Raw genomic sequence first — 20,356 nt, 5'->3', positions numbered from 1 at the left:
GAAACCCTGATTCCTGCGCCTTTTCTTCAGATTTCAAAATTAGGGTTAAATTTCCCTACATGAGTGACCACTGTGTTACCTGTACTGTTTGGTGGTGATTTTGTGCAGTGGCTCAGAGTGTGGCTCACATTTAAACAAAAAGAAAAAGAAACAAAATAAGGGCCCTTCCTTGGCCATGGACGGTACTGTAAACGAGGAGCCTCTTGCGTTCATGCACCTCTATCTAAGCATTGTTGTTTCAAAATTAATGTAAATCTTGTATGAAGCAATACAAAGCAAAATGCACATGAAGGTATTGAAAATGGCAATAGAGTAAAATGTATTTTGATTTTTAGCTCATTTGAGAAATAAGCTACCATATAAAATTATCCACTGTTAGATAAAACTCCTTTTCTCCCCTGCCCCTCAAAGTAAATTCTGCAAATAAAAACAAGAAACTATTACAAAACATGTATTTCATCATTGCAACTTGAATTTTTAACCCAATTTTTTAAAGTTAATAAACCCTGGAAAACAGTCTACATATAAACCAAGAAAATTGTATGGAGAAACAGAATCATTAGTGTGCTGAGAAACTTGTTTCACTTCTGCTGTAGTAAAACCTTGAAATAAAATGTGTTTAAGCCATATAAAGAAACTCTGATCATACATTTGGACCTTTTCCTCCATTTTTGGTTGTTACAGTGACTGCTTTTTGACTATAGTACTAGGCAAAATGCCTGAAGGTCCCCCCATAGGATTATGAAGGTGTCTGTTGTAAAAAGAACTTGTTATGCTATGTTCATTTACCAGTAATGATACAGCATCGCTGTGCTAAAAGAGAAGAATGTTAGCTCTAGCTATATGGTTAGCACTGTCCATTGTTAATCTAACTCTTCTTTATACAGGGTACAGAAATACTGAACTGTGCCTATCCATTTAGCAGTTGCTGAAGGAAGGCTTTTATTTCTATTTATTTATTTTTACTGTGGTCTGGTAGGTATTTAACTCATCATATACTTTAATTCATTACCAATCCTCTCTGTTCATGCTGCACTACACTGAATAACCCTCTTTTCCATTGGTGTCACCCCTCTAGGTCAAGGGTTGGGAGGCATAGGCGAGATTACTATCTCTGTACTGTACTTTTTCTTTGGATAACAGGAATGGTGTTCCCTGGGACATCAGTCTAACACCATTCACTGACACTAAATTTCCTTTGAAAAATGATTTTTTGAAAAGGATGAAAATGAAGAAAAAAATTTTTTTCTGAGATCTACTATGGAATCTCATGTTAATGATTTATTTCATCACTGTTTGAGTTCTGCCAGTCTCACTAAACTGGCAACTTAGAACTAGAGCTCCTTAAATAGGAAAAAAAACATTTAAAAAAAAATTCAGTTAAGATTAATGTTTACTAATATCCTTTTAACAATATTCAATAACTGTCTTAATGTTCTTCAGTAAAGTTAGCAATAAATATGTCTTGTTCTGGAAGTCATTTGTGATTTTTAGAGCAACCAGTAACAACCTATTTGCTGAACTCTGTATTCCTGAGGGAGCTGAAAATGTGCAAAATCATCTCTAGCCAAGCTGTGCTCCGTTTGATGAGTTTCATGTATAGTGTTTATTTGAGCAAGAGAATGGAATAGATTGCATTCAGGAAATGTGCTCCATGCTCCTCTAGTTTCAGTCAAGGTTATTGATATAAGAATAGCTGATGTGTACCTTACGGCTAAAACTTCCCACACTTGATCAAATCATTTTCTCTTTTTTGGGGCAGAAAGTGGGATATTAGAAATCAGGCAAATTAGCTTGTGTATGAGAACCCACCGGAGGCTTAAAGGATGGCAGGATCCCAGTAGAACAATAGATTATACGTTATAATAAACTCTGCAGTTAGTCTCTCAAATGCATAAATCATTCTAGTTTCTTATTTTACATATCCACAGAAAAAGATATGAAATGTGCCCTTTAGAACCAGTAGGAAGACAATTTTCTCTTTGGACTTCCCATATTTTACTTTTGGTATATCTGAACCACAAAACAGACATACAAAAAGTATGTGTTGTTAACTCAGGTTAGCTAACCTGTGTTAGCTAAATTGGATTAAAATGACAGTGAAGACGCAGCAACTTGACTTAAAGCTCAGATGAGCAGCTTGAGTTAAAGCCTCTATGGGTATGTCTGCACTACAGTTGAGCAATGTGATTCCTAGTTCAGATAGACAAACTTGTGCTAGCTCCACTTGACTTAGGATATGACTACACTACTTACCGGATCGGCGGGCAGCAATCAATCCGGCGGGGGTCAATTTATTGTGTCTAGTCTAGACGCAATAAATCGACCCCTGAGTGCTCTCCAGTTGACTCCTGTACTCCACTGCTGCGAGAGGCGCAGGCAGAGCCGATGGGGGAGTGGCAGCAGTCAACTCACCGCAGTGAAGACACCGCGGTGAGTAGGTCTAAGTACGTTGACTTGAGCTACGTTATTTACATAGCTGAAATTGCGTAACTTAGTTTGATGCCCCTCTAGCGTAGACCAGGTCTTAGTGTGCTAAAAATAGCAGCATGGACAGTGTGGTATGGATAGCTGCTTGGGCTAGCGCCCGACCCCTCTCCCCCCAACCAAACCTAAGCGGGGTTGGGTGGGCTTGGAGTCAAGATGCTAGCCTGGGCCACTGCCAGTACTGCAACATCCAGGTGCTATTTGTAGCTGCTAACCCAAGCTCAAGCTGCTAACCAAGTTAAAAGATGAGTTGCCATGTTTTCACTGCTATTTTAACCTGCATTAACAACACACCTTTTTGTGCAGTATAGACGTGCCCTTTGTGTATATTACAATCTGGTCTGTATTGGAGGAGAAATGGAGTGGCACAACCCCAGGAAGACCTCCAAGGAGACCAGTCCTGGGAGAAAGGGGGAGAGTATGCAGTAAACCACCCTTTTGCCTGGTCTAGCCTTCTCTCCTCTCTCTGTTTGCTAGCTGTGCAAATGGATGTGAAGGTTATGTAAAGTCATAACCCCATCTCTCCTGACCTCCCTTTGGAGTGCCTTGTGCCCTTGCCATAGGAGGGATCAGGACCTGAGCTCTACCAAGTGCAGGGAATATGAATGTGACTTGATCCTCCATGAGGGCAAAAGGCCAGTGGTTGGGAGCTTCTTATGGACCCTCCCACCTCCTTCACTGTTGCGAGGACAGGGTAATCTAACCATCTGTTTCTTCTCTACTCCTGGCATCTAAAGTCAGTGAGTAAGTAAAATGTATTTTCTCTTCCCAGAGGCTAAAATTGCCATCTTTTTGCTGTTTCTCCTGCAAAACAAACTGTTCACCTCATGCCATGAAGAAACATCATGTTAGCTAGAAATAATTTTCAGTATACTTCAATAGTTCTGCAGTTCTGTTGTAATTGAGACAATCTTGTAAACTTCAAACTGGTCAGGAACTTGAGTCTAAGCCTGTTATCTGCTTTACTCACAACACTAGCCTACTCTTAAAGCGTCCCAAAGCAGTCCACAAGATGAGTCTTCCAGCACAGTTTTTTGTGCCTGTCTGTCTTGTGTCTAAATTATATTTTTCACATTTGTTAGTAGGTTAGAAAGGAAAAAGATGTAGGTGCTGGGTACACAGAACTCTACTTGAAATCAGTGGCAACTGTGATTGCTCAGCAACTCTGATAATTAGGCCTAAATGACTGTTGTGTTAAAACTGAAATTAGTACTGCACTTAAACATTATTAATTCCTTAAATTCCTAATTAATCTTATCTGCTAACTTCCTAGTCTTTCTGCCAGAATGACATCACAACTACCGTAAGCAAAGAGAATGAAAATAGTGGTTTAGCTTGAAATGGTTCTTTCTGAGCTTTGCTTACAGTAATTGTGATGTCACTCTGGCAAGGGAAAAGATTTCTAGGAATTTTAAGGAGATGGTAATTGTTTCAAGTCGTGCTCGGATACAGGGCTGAATAATTTTAAAACAATGGCTCTCATACTGTTTTCCACTTCGGGAATCTTACATAGTTTTAAAATTTTAAATTACAATACTGTCACCACAAATTTACATTTAAAAGAGAAATGACATTATATTACTGTACTTGTTAAAATAATGCAAATCATTATTTACTGTGTAATATCCTGCTACGTTGGCGTTAATACTGTGATTAACATTGACTCTGGCTTCATGAATTATGTACAATAGCCAATTTAATGTGACCATTATTTGCAGCTTTCAATGGCTATTAACAGTATTTTAAGGTTACTTTCAATATGTTGACAACTAAACACAATAACTAACAAACTGAGCTCAGCATTTCCTTAATGGGTCTTAAATTTTGCAACACAAACTACAAATTCCTAGGACAGAAAACAGAAAGGGCTAGCTTTCTTAGATAGTTCATAGGGCAGGCCTCATACAGTTTTGTAGCCTGCTCTGTGTTCTTAAATAAAGTCACAGGAACATAACAAAAACAACAAATACAGTTAAATGGAATAGGCCGTTGCATTCCCCTCTGCAGAAAAAATGGCACCAAGGGCCTGAAACGCTACAAGATTCCGTGACTGGTTGGGTCACAGAAACCCCCTTGCGACTGCCACCTGATGTGCTCAGACTGCCCCTAAGCCTGTTCTCCCTGGCAACTTGGGACTTCAGTACCTTGCCTGGTTGTGCCAGAGATGCTAGCCTGCTACAAACACAGACCCAGGTCTGAACCACGTCCCCCAAAAGTTGCAGGCTTAACTGAAAACAGCTTAAGAAGTGCGCCTGTCTCCAACACCCAGGTACCCAGTTCCCAATGGGATCCAACCCCAGATAAATCCATTTTACTCTGTATAAAGCTTATACAGGGTAAACTCATAAATTGTTCGCCCTCTATAACACTGATAGAGAGAGATGCACAGCTGTTTGTTCTCCCAGGTATTAATGCTTGCTCTGGGTTAATTAATAAGTAAAAAGTGAGTTTATTAAATATAAAAAGTAGGATTTAAGTGGTTCCAAGTAATAACAGACAGAACAAAATAAATTGCCAAACAAAATAAAATAAAACACGCAAGTCTAAGCCTAATACAGTAGGAAACTAAATGCAGGTAAATCTCATCCTCCGAGATGTTCCAATAAACTTCTTTGACAGACTAGACTCTTTCGTAGTCTGGGTCCAGCAATCACTCACACCCCCGTAGTTACTGTCCTTTGTTCCAGTTTCTTTCAGGCATCTCTTTGGGGTGGAGAGCCTATCTCTTGAGCCAGCTGAAGACAAAATGGAGGGGTTTCTAGGGGCTTATATAATCTTTCTCTTCTCCCACCTCACAGCCACAAGATGGGGTCTCTAGCCACCTGGGAAAGTCACATGTCTCTGAATGATTCAGCTTTTTGCAGGCCAACACCATTGTTTACATGTTAGTTTGAATGTTCCCAGGAAAGCTCAGATGTGGATTGGCGTCTCCAAAGTCCATTGCTAGTTAAGTACTCCCAATTACTTGAATAACCCAACCCCTTCACACTGTGTTGACCAAATCTGTCTTATGTGCTTCCTACAGCAAACACTTTAAATACAAGCATAGAGCCAACACTTATAACTTCAGATATAAAAATGATACATGAATACAAATAGGATGAATGTATTCAGTAGATCATAACCTTTGCAAATATATGTTACATGGCATATGTAGCATAAAACATATTCCAGTTATGTCATATTTACACTCATAAGCATATTTCCATAAGCATTATGGGGTGCAACATCACAGATTCCTCTCAGGGTTTTCTGTGAATTCTCCCACTAGGGGAATGATGTTTCCTTTCAATCCTGTGGAAATTCAGAATAAGAAAGGGTTCAGCTCTCAGAAACTCCAGGTCCCCCTCTTTTGAGAGAGTTGGAGAAATAAAGTTGTTTTTCAATATGTTTTTATTTTAAAACAATATTTGTACTTTTGTTTCTTACTCTAGGGCATTTATGTAAGGGATGCACCTTTGAAGGACATAAAGGTGTCTAATGATCGTCGATTCGTAGCTCTTTTTAATGTGGTGAATGCTACAAAGCGAGATGCTGGCAATTACCGCTGCATGATTCGCACAGAAGGAGGAGCTGGAGTATCAAGCTATGCAGAACTGATAGTCAAAGGTATTTCAGAATATAATATGTACATATTTGGTGTATGGAATAAGAGCATGCAATTGTTAAGTATGTCACCCATAGCCCATTAAAGCCAATGAGACTCAGTAAAAAAGACCTGTGACTCAGGCCATTTTTACGTAAATCTCAAGATCCTGTCCTGCTCTTAAAGACTGGTGGGAGATGCCACACTGGAGGGTTATTTATTAAATTCTACTACTGCTTGTGTACTAAAAGCATTATTTAAAAATATTTTTTTAAATATATTTAGATGATTCTTCTGAAATGGAATGAATGTTCCTTGCAACCTATCTCCTATGTGGAGGCTGCATCCTAAAAATGTATTTAGTGTGAGCTATGAGAAAATAAAGGGAAACTCTTAAAATATAAATATTCAGCATATGGGAGGTTTTAAAACAGCAGGAAAAGTTCAAAATGTGAAATGAATGTATATGAAGATGACCAATTGCATCATAGAAACCAGTGCTAATACAACTATATTGCATTCTATTTGCTTACTTCTTTTTATATCAGGTTTTGAGAGAATATATTTGAGATCTTTTCAGAGAAATACAGATTCTATAGCAGCTGGCTCTTGGAAGCTCTGCAGGGTACTCTAACATGGAGGTTGATCCTGAGTCTGAAGAGTACTTAACCATAACAATGGCCACTTAATCTGTTCATGATTCCCACTTTCTAAAGGGAGTAGTAAGGTCAAATGCTATAGATAGTGAACAGGAACCCAACAGCTAAAATGGGGTAGGGGCAGTTCTTGTATGACTGATATGCCATTAACTGATATGTTTTATAAAGCTCCACGCCATCTAAATGTGTTACATCTCTCTGGCTGACAGCTCCATACCTATCAGACAAGAAGAGGGCCTGGGACTGAAGACTGACTTATCGTCTTTCTTTCCTTTCGCCTCCAAAGAAACTAAAATTTTATTTGGTGGGTGAATGGGGACATAGAGAGTGTCCCCACACCAAACCCCCTAGCAGTTAGGATCAGGATGCACTTTCCCTGGAAACTGGGGTGGGGGGAAAGAAGCCCTCACCACAATAGCAGATTTTTTTAAAAATAGCATCCTCTAAGCTAGAGAGGGCCCATCTTTCTCTTCTTTTTGAGCCAGTATCATAACTCCCATAAGCTGTATGGCCCCAGTGTTGTGTTTGGTGCAGGGTGACCAGACGTCTCGATAAAATCGGGACTGTCCCGATATTCAGCTGTCTGTCCCGTGTCCCGACGGATGTGTGGTTGGGGACACCATTTGTCCCGATATTTGGCTTCGGTGGCGCTCTGGCTTTTTTTTTTTTTTTTTTTTGCTTCGGTGGCGGTGTCCCCATATTTTATTCTTGTCACCTGGCCACCACTTCTTTGGTGTGAAAGAAGGTGATAGAACAGGGAGTAGCAGGGTAAGGATGGATCTAGACCGTTCTCAGTGGTAGATGACAGAACAAGGAGTAATGGTCTCAAGTTGCAGAGGGGGAGGTTTAGGTTGGACATTAGGAAAAACTTTTTCACTAGTAGGGTAGTGAAGAACTGGAATGGGTTACCTAGGGAGGTAGTGGAATCTCCTTCCTTAGAGGTTTTTAAGGTCAGGCTTGACAAAGCCCTGGCTGGGATGATTTAGTTGGGTTTGGTCCTGCTTTGAGCAGGGGGTTGGACTAGATGACCTCCTGAGGTCCCTTCCAGCCCTGAGATTCTATGATTCTATGATTCTATAAGGGAATTAATTTCAATAAACTCTACTCCCTTAATCCATCATCAAGGCAGTTTAATTTTTTGGCCTTAAGCGACAGGTTAACACTTCTGAATGGATCCGCTAGTTATGAAAAAAATACGCACAGCTCTATAGGAGGCTGCTGTAGTTTAGCCAGTGGATAAACAGGGCACTTGTAAGATATTGTGGTGGTAGGTATGGTATAAAATGCATCTAGGTTATTAGAATGGACAGATGGAGAAAAGGAAAGAATACAGCAGAAGAGATGGGAGTCGGCATAGACATGTGGGATTGAATGAGTGAGTAGAGGAAGACGAGGATGTGAATGTAAATATGTAGGACTCCAGCAAAGAGAAAGAGAGGCTGGAGAATGAGCCCTGAAGGAAATGCTGAAAGCTGGGTCAATAAGGTAAGAGGAAGTCATGAGAATACAATACCACAGAAGCTCAGCGAAGTGGGAATGAGGAGGAGGAGGAAGTGATCAGGAAGAAAAGGGAAGGTGGGAAGGGGGACAGGGCAAGGGAGAAGAGGATAAGAGGAGCATGTATGGAGTGACACTTAGGTGAATAGATTGTGAGGGAGAAGGAGGGTGAGGGTTGATGCAAACAGCCAGTCAGGCACAGGGCAGAAAAAATCCAGGCAAAATTGTAGAAAGCTCTCTGAGTGTCCAAGGGTCGGCTGTTTCTGCCTCTACCATCTGGAGTCTCTGGCTGGCTCCTCTACGCAGTTTTTTCCCCAGGCCATGTGGCAGGAAGGCACCAACCAGGCTCTAGTGCCCCAAGAGTGGGCGAGTTAATGGAAAGACTGCTAACTCCTTTGGGCTGTGGAGCCAGTCTAGGGAGCACAAGAACTGGGATTGTGCCTAGGGTTGCTAACTGTCTAATCACACAAATCCAACCACTCTTGCCCTGCCCCTTCTCCCAGGCCCCACCCTGCTCACTCCATCCTCTCTTCCTCCATCGCTCGCTCTCCCCCACCCTCCCTCACTGTCACCGGGGACTCTGTGTGCTGCCTGAGCCCACAAGTGCCACCCAGCTCACATTGGCCACAGTTCCTAGCAGCCAGTGGGAGCTGCTGAGTCGGCTCTGGGGTGGGAGCAATGCATGGAGATGCCTGCCGCACTCCCCCGCAGGGGATTCAGGGACATGCCAGCCACTTTTGAGAGCGGCACAGGGCCAGGGCAAGCAGGGAGCCTGCTTTAGTCCCGCTGCGCCGCCAGACTTTCAGTGCCTAAAATCTCCCAGTTTGGCTTCAGTAGCCTCTGGGAATTAGGGCCTGATTCTGGGAGATTCCCAGTGAAACTGGGTGGATTGGCAACCCTAATTGTGCCTGGCTCATGTGCAGGGATAGGAAAGCTCATTTTATCCTTACCCTAAACTTGTGTATCTGAGCAGGGATGGGTGTAACATAGCCTTTAGTATATGGAGGGGGGGAAGCCATTAAAGAGCTGTCAGTTAACCCCCAATGGTATGTTATTGTTGTACATTATTATTATGGTAAATATTAATATTGCCTGGTTAGTGAACAAAAAGTTTGCCATTAAATAATGTATTAGGTCTCCACACATCAAGAAGAAAAGACAAAGACTGTTGTTTATACATCTTCTGTCTTTTACATGAAAGTGAATAAAAGTAAGGACTGCTTCATTTAAATAAATCCTAAAAGGAAACTTTTCAATTTACCTAACTGTTTATTCTGATGGAAAAGACTGAACTGAGTCAGTGACTTGTCATTCTGTGTGTTCAGACTACACAATATCCTCCTCTGTTTGTCAGGGAATTGGATTGAAATGTCACTTTATCTCTGTCTAATGTGAGCCATGAAATTGGTCTTGTCAGATCACCTGCTTATTGGAAAAAACAGCAGCTCTTTTCTAATAGGTGACATAAAAGTAATCAAACACTGAACAAAAAGGAAAAGAGTGGGGTGGAATTGATTAAATGTATTTGGTAAAGCAAATTAGTCTTCTATATATGGTCCATGGGTTGAACTTTTCTAATAGTGGTCAGATTCAATTTAGGAGAACAGAATGAACCTTTCTGAGAAGGGCATCAGATTATTAGAATATCAACTGCTTATTGAGGTCAAACAAGGTAAACCTAGGTGTCAGACTGGTTAGAAGGAGGTTTGTTAGGTTTTTAAGTAAGGGCAGCCATCTGTACCGTCTGTGGCTCTTGTTTCTGCATCTTGTCAAATGGAAGATTTAGCACCTTGAATAGAATTCAATGTGTTTTGGACCTTTAGAAGAAAGAGTGTGTTCCAAAATTGAGGGCAAGATTTAAGAAATTATGAAAGACTTGTCATCAAGGGTGTCAACAGTTGTGAAATAGAGAATGCTTAAGTATATTTAAGCGTTTATTTTCTCTTTATTTGCTTGCCTGCCTGTGCCTGTTTTTCTGTATACCTGTCTCCCATATAAGTAGAGCTGGTAGCACTGCCTGACACTTTCCAGTATAAGATCCTGTCTTCAGTTGCTTATAACTTTGCTGAATGTTAAAATTTTGAGCTAAAAATTTCCATACCAGTTTATTAACTACAAAGAGGGATGTCAGCCTCTGCCTCTGTGTTATCTGATTTAAGCTCAGAAATCAACAATCTAGAACAGGGGTGTCCAAAGTTTTTTGGGGGAGGGCCAAAATATAAAAAATAAGGGAAAACAGCGCACCACACAAGGTGTACCGGAGAGGGCGCGCGGGACCTGCCGCACCAGCATGACTGCTGTTCGTGGTCCGTCGCGCAGCCCCCGCCCCTCCCGCGGCTCCGCCCGGGGCGCCGCACGTCGCCGGCTCCCGTCTGCAGCCGTGGCGGGCATGAGGGCCGGAGGGCGGAGCCGGAGCCGCGCGGGCAATAAAACTGGACGCAGGGTCGGCCCGGTCAGCCCACAGCCGAGGCTGATCTAGAACCATTACCTGCTACTCTTGATTCCAGAGTTTTTGGGCCATGTGGGGGCTGCTCATATATTCACAAAACTGGATCTCTGGGGAGCTTAGAATTACTTCTGTGTCTGAAAGGGACAACCTCTTGGAGCCTTATGGCCATGCTGCATATATATTGATGCAATTTGGACTGACTAATGCCCCAGAAAGGATCCAACACTTAATGAAAGATGTGCTATGAGACGTACTGGACCAGTTCATGGTGGTATACTTAGTCTGAGAAGATCAATATGTTATCTGTCTGGACCAAAATGCCACTCACGTCCACACAGTTTTGGAGAGACTATAACAACATAGTCTCTACGCTAAATTTAAGAAGTATGTATTTGATCAGACCTCAACTGAGTTCCTGGGTTTCATCCTGTCCCCAGAAAGAATCAAGATAGATCCATGCAAAGTTCAACCTGTCTGCAAGAGGGCATGCCCCCACAATATGTGTGACCTACAACAGTTTTTAGGCTTTGCACATTTCTACTGGAGGCTCATTTCAGATTTTTTGAAACACGCCAAACACACCTGTCCTCTGCCTACCATCCTCAATTGACCAGCTAAATGGAAAGAATCAACGAGATCCTCGAATACTTATGATGCTACATCAGTTGTCACCAGGATGACTGGTCTTCACCATTACTCTATGCAGAGTTCTCGTACAATAATGTGGACCATGTATCTGCAGGCCACAGCCCCTTCTTTATCAACTATGGGTACCACCCCCGATTTCACCCACGACTACCCACATCCTCCCCCAGTGCATCTGCCTCAGACCTAGTACAACACATCCATCACATTCAAGAGAACGTGAAGGGACACCTTGACAAGGTCAAGGGGGAATACAAAAAGTGCATGTACAACAGGTCTCCATCTCCTACTTCATAGGGCAAAAAGTATGGCTTTCAACATACTTTCAACAGAACACCTCTGTAGTCAAACAGTCTCGGAAACTAGATTGCCAGTTCCTTGGACTGTCCAGATTTGGCTACAAAACAACATGGTCACTTTAGAGCTCCTCTCAATCCCATAGAGTCCACCCCATATTCCATGTCTCACTTCTAAAGCGTACACTGAGAACACATTTCCCCATATAGCCCAACCACCACCCCCACTGTTACAAGTACAGGTCAAGAGGAATACATTGTTCACAAAGTCCTTGACTGTAAGATCAAGCAAGGAAAATTATGGTACCTGACTGACTAGGAAGATTACGGCCCACAGGTATGCTTGGGAGCTAGATGAAAATGTTCACGTTCACGCTTCTGCTCTGGTTTGGGCCTTCCACGAGAGCTACCCTGCGAAACCCGGATCCATGTCCTAGAGGAGAGGGTGATGTAATGACCCCTGGGTGTCGAACCTGGACCTATGCTCCAGTCCTCCAACTGTCAGCCTATAGCTTGATGATAACTCTGCCCCAAGGTCCTATTGGTGCAGTCCCAGAGCAGCTGACTGGCCACTGACCCTATTTAAACCACCAACAGGAACAGGAAGCTGATCAAACAACTGGGTTCCACTCTGCTCTGGACTGGGTGCTTTTTGCTTCCTGCTCCTGCTACCCATTCCTGCTTCCCTGGCTTGATTTCCTGGTATCTCGACATAGCTTCACTCTTGGCATCCCAGCCTCCAGTTTGTCTCCTGCCTCTCACCATTTGGTAGACAGGGGACCCTGGAACAATTTGTATAGTGAAGGTGCTGAGAGCCATTGAACCAAACCACTTCAATGAAAACCACTTCAAGCCAGGGGTGCTGCAGCACCCCCAACACCTGTGGTAGACGTGACCTGGCCTCATTCTCATTCTTGCCTCATGGCTCTGATCTCCAGTTTGTCATCTGCTTCTGACCTCCCAGTATTCTGACAGAGCCAGCTCTTGACTCCTGTCTCGTGACTGTGCATTCTGGCTATGACTATTAGGTCTGGCTGCCCACAAACCAGCCATGACACTTTGAGCTGTATTTTTCTGGAAAATTTAAAACACCACAGAGGAATAATTTTTGAGAGTGAGGCCAGAGAAAAATACATTGTTTTGCCCATGTTAAAAAAAATTCTGGTGACCTTTTTCTTTGAAAAGCTATAGCACCTCCATGCTTCAGAGAGGGACTTGACATTTGGTGAGACCTCAGCTGAAGTACTGTGTCTAGTGATGGGCCACACACTTTAAGAAAGATGTGGAGAAATTGGAGAGAGTCCAAAGGAGAGCAATAAAAATGATAAGAGGTTTGGGAAACATGACCTGTGAGAAAAGGTTGAAAGAATTAGGCATGTTTCGTCTCAAGAAGAGAAGGGTGAGGGGAACATAACTTCAAATATGTAAAAGATTGTTATAACGAGGATGGTGATCAATTGTTATCCATGTCTGTTGAGGGTAGGACAAGAAATAATCAGCTTAGTTTGCAGCAAGGGAAATTTAGGTTAGAAATTAGAAAGCTTTTCCTTAACTATAAGAATAGTTAAGCACTGGAACAGGATACCCAGGGAGGTTGTAGAATTCCCATCATTGGAGGTTTTTAAGAACAGATTGGACAAACATCTCTCAGGGATGGTCTAGGTATACTTAATCCTGCTTCAGTCCAGGGGGCTGGACTAGATTACCTCTTGTGGTCCTTTCCAGCCTATGTTTCTACGATCCTGTGATCAAGATGAAAAATTGCAGGGCTCAGTGAGAATATATCTGTCATGTAGCTTTGACCACCTCACCTGCTCTGTACCTGCTGAATCATCTTGATGGAACTAACTCTGAAATTCCAAATCTTTGAGCATTTTCAACCAGTTGCTAATTACTTTTTTTTAAAGCCTACTTAAGCCCAGAATGTGCAAGATTCCATAACAGCTTCTCTTAACACAAAAGCGTGACTGCTATGAAGTCAGATATCTTGCAGTCCTGGAACAAGCTCTACTAAGTAATCAACAGACAGGACATATCTGTTTTTGACAGCGTGTAACTCATTTAAAACTGAACAAATTTTCATGAGGACAGAAAAGGCAACTCTCTGATTCCAAGGCTATTCTCCCTTCCAAATTTCAAGTCCTTATGGAAAACCAGGGAAGTGCTAGAGCTCTTCCAAAAATGTTCAGAAGAATTTTATAATTAAAGTGTAAGGCAGCCTAAATATTGGGATTGCGCTCTCTCTCTCTCTCTCTCTCTCTCTCTCTCTCTCTGTGTATATGTATGTATGTGTAGATAGCTAGATATACATACAAGTCCATATTTGTACATGTATTTAATATTTTACTTTGTTGCATGTAACTCCTTTAGCATAAGCAAAAAGCTACTTTTCATTTTGGGTGTACTGTTTTTGTTCTCATTTTAATTGGTCCATTGGTGTTGGCCACCATTATAGCATCTATTTAAAGCTTTCCATTGTTCTGCCATCAATGGACATTAACTTCTGGTGCTGTAACAGGAGAGTGTTTGGTTCAGAGTTGTTAAAGCACTAAATCTGCTCCACGAAGAAACAAACTTTCTTTATCGGGCTGTATTGATATTTACCATAGTTTTAAAAGCCAAACTGAAAAGGGGGTTGCAGTATTGAATAGATTGGTTTACTTTACATCCATAAGAGTTAAGTGAGAAATAACTTTTTCTAACTTAAACAGTTTTATTGCCCTGGTATTGCTACCTGCAAACTCCCCACACCCCACAAAATAATTTAAAGTGTATCTTAAATATACATAATTCCTACGGCCATTAAAAATGTATCATTTTGGTTAAGCCAACTATTTTCAAATTAAGATACAGTGCACCTGTATCTAGAAGGCTGGGGAAATAAATATGAGAAAATAATTAGGATATTTAGTGAGACCCTATTTGATGGCCACCACTAAAATTGCCTCCAAGGGACAAAAAAAAACATGCTGCTCCCAACTATAACATATGCAGAGTCTGGTACTTAATTGAACAATTGATCCAAACTCTTCATCGTCATACACAAAAACACCCCTTCTAGTGAAAAGGAGGAAAAGCTAAGCTATATGAAGGAATAACTTGGGTAAAACAATGGTCATTATGAGTTCATTATATAAAGTTTAATATTTTAACATATGCAGAAATAATATAGCCATTTATCTTTCATTTCAGTATCCTCTACTACTTCAATTTTTTTCTATTACAGTATATACTTAACTTCAGGACCCTTATTTTTTTAGCCAATTGTCAATTAAATATAAGTGCAATATGTATGATGACAGGTTCGTTTTATACGTGTTCAACCTTTAGCTGGAAGATTACCTTCAGAGTAAAATCGTGATATGTGTAGGCTTTTGCTGGAACCACACAACTGAATTTAACCTATTTTGTACTTTGGTCATAGGGGAATGAAAAAATCCCCAGGGGATGAAAAAGCAATAAAACAATGTCTATTTCAAATACTTGTAAGACTTTAAATGAATTGGTGTAACTACTGACCTTTATGACCTTACTCCTGAGTTTGCATTTTGATGGCAGTTGAACAGCCATTACTAGCATTTGAAACTCGAAAGTAATTAACTGTTCTTTCAGCATGGCTACATAAATGGCTTAGAATGCTCTATAAAAGTTCCATTTCACGTCCTGGTTCAAGAAGGAGCCTAATGATTTAAATTGATGCTTAATCATTTTGAATTAAGTCAAAACTATTTAAAGATATACAGTTTCTGCAGGAAGCCATAGTAATATATTTCAGAAACAATAATGTCAATAAAACTACACTAAATTTCTAATTCCCAGAAGCTGAAGCTAGAGTTTGTCCTATATTGATGCTGACATATAATATAGTTTTTCTTGGTAAAAATTAAAAAGCTTATAAGATGTTGCTGTACTCTACCACTGTAGTTTAAACTGGATTTGTGTGTCTGTACTAAGTAGTAATAATTCGTAAGCATCTTTGGAGACCTTTTGGACTGTTGTCTAGTTTTACCGTGTTTTTCCTTTGGGAATCAGTGGGAATATCTCATTAAGGCGAAAATAAGTAATGTATCTTGTATCTGCCTGTTATGTGATGTCATACTTCAGCATGGCATTTACTATCCAAGTGCAGTCATTATTATTGGCACAGATCTAGTCCTGGCAGTAGCATGTAAAATAGGGGTTAAAGATTTATTGGGTCTATTTTCCAATAAAGATATAATATAGATCTCTTGCTCCTCCGTCCATAGGAGAAAATAGACTTTTAGTATACTTAGTGTACATCAAGTGTTCTTCAGTAATAAATTAAGTATACTTATCCTACTTTTTGTAAGAGAAGTCCGTGTTTGTTATCAAGGCCTCATCTACATTACAGAGTTAGGTTGACATAAGACAGCTTACATCAACCTAACTCTCTGTGTCTACACTACAATGGTGATCCTGCCGATCACTACATTGACTTAATAACTCCACCTCCATGGGCGGCGTAGCGCTTAGGTCAATGCAGTTAGGGCGATGCAGTGTCTGTGTAGACACTGCAGTACTTACATCGCTTGTTGGCTGTCAGCCCTCTCTCCCCATTCCCAAACGTTAACAGCCCAAGCTGTGAGCCCCGTATGGGCCTCAATTTCACAACAGGGAGCCTATCAGCAGAGAAATTGACATTCTTGTCAGTGTCACAGCTGCTCCTATTTCAGATTTTGTCTCTGGCTCAGACTGTCAGACCCCGGGTGAGGGTGCTCCAGCTGTGAGCCTGGTGTCCGCTGGAGGCAAAATGTGAAATAGTAGCAGCCATGAAACTACAAAGAATGTCAATTTCACTGCTGGTAAGCTCCCTGCTCTGCAGTTGAAGCCTGCAACAGTTCAGGCTGTCAGCCCTGGGGCGGAAGGGCTCCAGCTGTAAGCCCTGTGTGGCTGTCAGTGCCCCACACTCCATCTGTCAGTGCTCCAGAATACCCCGCTTCAGTCAGTGCAAGTGCTCCTGGTGAGGATGTGCACCACCGGTGGAAGGAGGGTAATGTGGACACCAAAATCCAATTTAATTACTGCAGTGGCTGTGGGTCAATCTACCTTAAATTGACCTAATTTTGTAGTATAAACAACCCTAGAGTTAAAACAAGAACTTGACCAGTTTAAATCATCAGGAAATCGTTAATTTCACTCCATTCCTAACAACCTCATCCTCACCTACTGTTTGTCCCTTTCCCTCCCTCACTTAAGCTTCCACTTTGAGGCCAATCAGAAGTCTTGAGAGGGACACACACGCAGCCTCTTTTTTTTTTTAAGTGATACATTAACATATTAGCAAATGTTCATCACAACATCATATAGAACTGAAACTGTTGTGGGAGAACAAGCATTTACTCTTCTTTGTTTAGGTACTGTACACAGAATAAGAAAAAACAAAAACCTGCTTGCTCTTCATGGTTTAAGTATGTTGGGCCAAATTCTCCTCTGTTACACTGGCATGATTCCATTCCAGTGAACCTGATTAGCCACTGTGTTACAACAGTTTTACCCTGGTAACCCAGTTGAAATCAGTGGAGTAACACTGGCATGAAAGTGGAGTAACTTTAGTGGTGACTCAGACTGATTGTGTTTTGTGTAGGAAAAAAATGAATGTATCATTATTTATCTTTCATATGAGAGTTGGCAGCCAGAAATTATAGCAGTTACCATATATATTCTTTCATAAGCCAAATTTTTTTAGTAAAAAAGGGAAGCACCAGAGAAGTGGGTCGGCTTATGAGCGGATATAGATAGAGGGAGAGGTGGGACACAGCTCCTCTCCCCAACAGAGGGAGCAAGGAGAGGCAGCACAGCCAGCAGAGCCAGAAGGGAAGAGGCGGGGCCAGAGTCTCTTCGCTTCTGGCCACGCTGCTCTCCCCACAGCCTCCGAAGCAGCTGCAGCTCCAGGGCAGGCAAGCTGTGGCCGCGCCTGCCAGCGCTAGAGCAGCTCCGGCCAGGCCAGAGACATCCTCACCTGGCCCACCTCAGCTAAGGTGGGAAGGGATGGGATGAGGAGAGTGTGGGGGCCCCAGGCTAAGGGTGGGGTCATGTGGGGGGTGGTCACAAGGGTTATTCTCCCCCCCTAAAATTTCCCCACCAGTTGATGTCCCGGCCCATCAGGTAAGCCTCTGGCGTGCCGGGACACTTTGTTTACTTGGTGTACCTCCGTGCCTGCGGACGCTCAAGGTAAACAAACAATCTCGGCCCACCAGCGGCTTATCCTGATGGCCCGGGAGCCCAAGTTTGCTGACCCCTGAATTATAGGGTCGGCTTATGAATGGGTCATAACAAATTTCCATTTTTACTTATCCATCTTGTGGGGGGTCAGCTTATAAATGAACTGGCTTATGATCGAGTATACACAGCACTTAGTTTGAAAATGGAAAGTGCTATATATCTGCTTATTACTAGTACACAGTAACAAACTTTTTTAAAAGTATTTTGAAAACAAACTGTTTGGTATATGAGGTGGTAGTATCTCCCTTTCGCAGTTAGGGAAACTAGGATAAAATGATTTGCCCAAGGTCATTATGCAAAGTAGAGTCAGAATAAGAACAAGAACTCAGGAATTCCTAGTTCCCAGCTCTGGGCTTGCTCAGGTTGATAACACTGCCTCATATTAGATAGAAAAGTGCAGTATACTGAACCAGAATGAACAATTCATCCACTCCGCTCAGCTCAGAAGTCTGAAAGTTTACATGGTGAGAAGCACAAACTAAATTTTTTTGAAAATAAATATTCTCATTTCCTTTTCATCACAAATATCACAATTCAGCAAGATGGCTGCCATCAGAAATGGACTCAAATATCCATTTTAATTAAAAATATTACTTTTGAATACAAGTCACAGGTTACACCTAAAGAGAGATGTTTTAACATGTGAACTTGGGTTCACCTCCCTTTTAAATTGCAAGTGAAAAGGCTGCTGGAAATGCATACAGTTAACATTTGGTGAATAGGTAAAATATAATTTCAAGCTGTTTGGAATGTTTATATAAATGGAGTCTATATGTTAACCTTTCAATAACATAACGTGAAAAAGTACATTTAGCAGGTCTTTATGAGTAACAGAGTTTATATGCTGTGATTTATCCTTACACAATAAATAGATAACTCTGACATTGTTTATAATCTCTTATATTTATGTTTGTTTGGTATTTTTAAGGCAGACTTCCAAATGTGGTTTAGTGAAGATTGTTGTTTGAATGTTTTGGAAGTAGAAACAAATATTGGTAGAATAACTGTTTACAATTTTTTTTTTTGTTATAGAGCCACCTGTTCCCATTGCGCCACCTCAGTTGTCTTCAGTTGGTGCAACCTACTTATGGATACAGTTGAATGCTAATTCCATCAATGGGGATGGGCCAATCATTGAGAGGGAGGTAGAGTATCGCACTTCAAGTGGAAGCTGGTATGACAGACAGCCAGTAGACTCCACAAGCTACAAAATCGGGCACCTGGATCCTGATACAGAATATGAAATCAGTGTGCTGCTTACAAGACCGGGTGAAGGAGGTACCGGATCCCCAGGCCCAGCTCTCAAAACAAGGACAAAATGTGCTGGTGAGTACCAGAAGGAAGCCAGAAAATTGTAAACACTTTGCTTGGGTTGAAACAAGCAGACTACTTTACTAACAGTTGTCACTGTATAGCTTGAACCTGCATGACACAGAAACTAAGTCCAGAATACTTATAAGTATAAACTATTTCACTTTTGCGAATGATGACCTTGAAGCCAACCTACGGAGTCATGGTACATTAAATCATACCTGTTCGTGACTGGCAATAATTAGTGCAGAATACAGCACAGTTTCAAAACAGCAGACTTTCCTGATGTACTGCACACTGTTGGGCTCCCTTCATTTCATGATATCGTACCTGCATCAATGCTAGCTTTTATCCGTTATTTTCTGAGCTCACATTACAAGCTATTTTTTGGCGTCAGTAGCAGATTCATAAGTCTGTAGATGATGTGGAAAAATAGACTTCATAATAGCAAATGCGTTTACTGTTGTGTACAATTAATATATGGGATTTAACTAAGGGCTGCTTTCTCAGATGGCTGTCGGTGGGTCCTTTTGTTAAATGAGATACAGTGATTTATGTTGTTGTATAGAGAGTTTGGCTCTTATATTGTTAAGTGGTAATCAGTGGTGCTGATGTGCTTGTAAATGGATGCAAAGCAGGGCCATAGTAGAAATACAATTGTATAATAATCCTGTAGAAAAGTAGCAGTGATATTAGCATTGTTATTTATTTGCTATTCAACTGTAGGAAGAATAAATGAAGGATAGTGAGATACAAAACATTTTTGATGTCAGCATTCTCATTGTCATTTTTTATGGGACTTGAACATTTGTTTTAAAAATTGAGGAGTTTTCTAGGATGAAATTAAGATTATGGGGACAGATTTTGAGAATCAAATTTCCCTTTCAGAACATGAATTATAATAAGCAAATTTGATTTGCGCACATGTTTGTTTCATGTGAACTGGGGTACATGCAGATTTGAGTTTGGCCTTCCAGTAGCTCCCATTGGTCCGGAGCAGCGATCTGCGGCCAGTGGGAGCTGCGATCAGCTGAACTTGCAAATGGGGCAGGTAAACACACTTCCCGGCCCGCCTAGTAATATGCTATTGTCTCCAAACTATATTCTAAATAGTGGCTGATTTGTTGTTTTTTATGTGTGTATTTGTTGGTTTGTATGTTTAGGGTTTTTTTTACAATCCCAC

At 41.3% G+C, this 20,356-nt stretch overlaps 1 protein-coding gene and 1 long non-coding RNA gene across 20 annotated transcripts in view; one reads left to right on the top strand and one right to left on the bottom strand.

The window, feature by feature from the left end:
- Positions 1-12,135, bottom strand: part of LOC120397608 — a 51,015-nt gene extending 38,880 nt beyond the window's left edge. The window contains exon 1 of the long non-coding RNA XR_005593890.1: positions 11,927-12,135. This is a non-coding gene — a long non-coding RNA (uncharacterized LOC120397608). The remainder of the gene's footprint in view (positions 1-11,926) is intronic.
- PTPRM (protein tyrosine phosphatase receptor type M) overlaps positions 1-20,356 on the top strand; it is a 717,223-nt gene that overhangs the window by 318,109 nt on the left and 378,758 nt on the right. For all 19 annotated transcript variants that reach the window (XM_039523703.1, XM_039523700.1, XM_039523699.1 and 16 more), the window contains 2 exons: positions 5,922-6,096; positions 18,895-19,188. In XM_039523703.1, the coding sequence (XP_039379637.1) occupies positions 5,922-6,096; positions 18,895-19,188 (469 nt within the window). The remainder of the gene's footprint in view (positions 1-5,921; positions 6,097-18,894; positions 19,189-20,356) is intronic.

This window comes from Mauremys reevesii, linkage group 2 (assembly GCF_016161935.1).
Source record: "Mauremys reevesii isolate NIE-2019 linkage group 2, ASM1616193v1, whole genome shotgun sequence".
In the NCBI taxonomy this organism is placed as follows: domain Eukaryota; kingdom Metazoa; phylum Chordata; order Testudines; family Geoemydidae; genus Mauremys; species Mauremys reevesii.
This window is presented reverse-complemented; position numbering and strand designations above follow the sequence as displayed.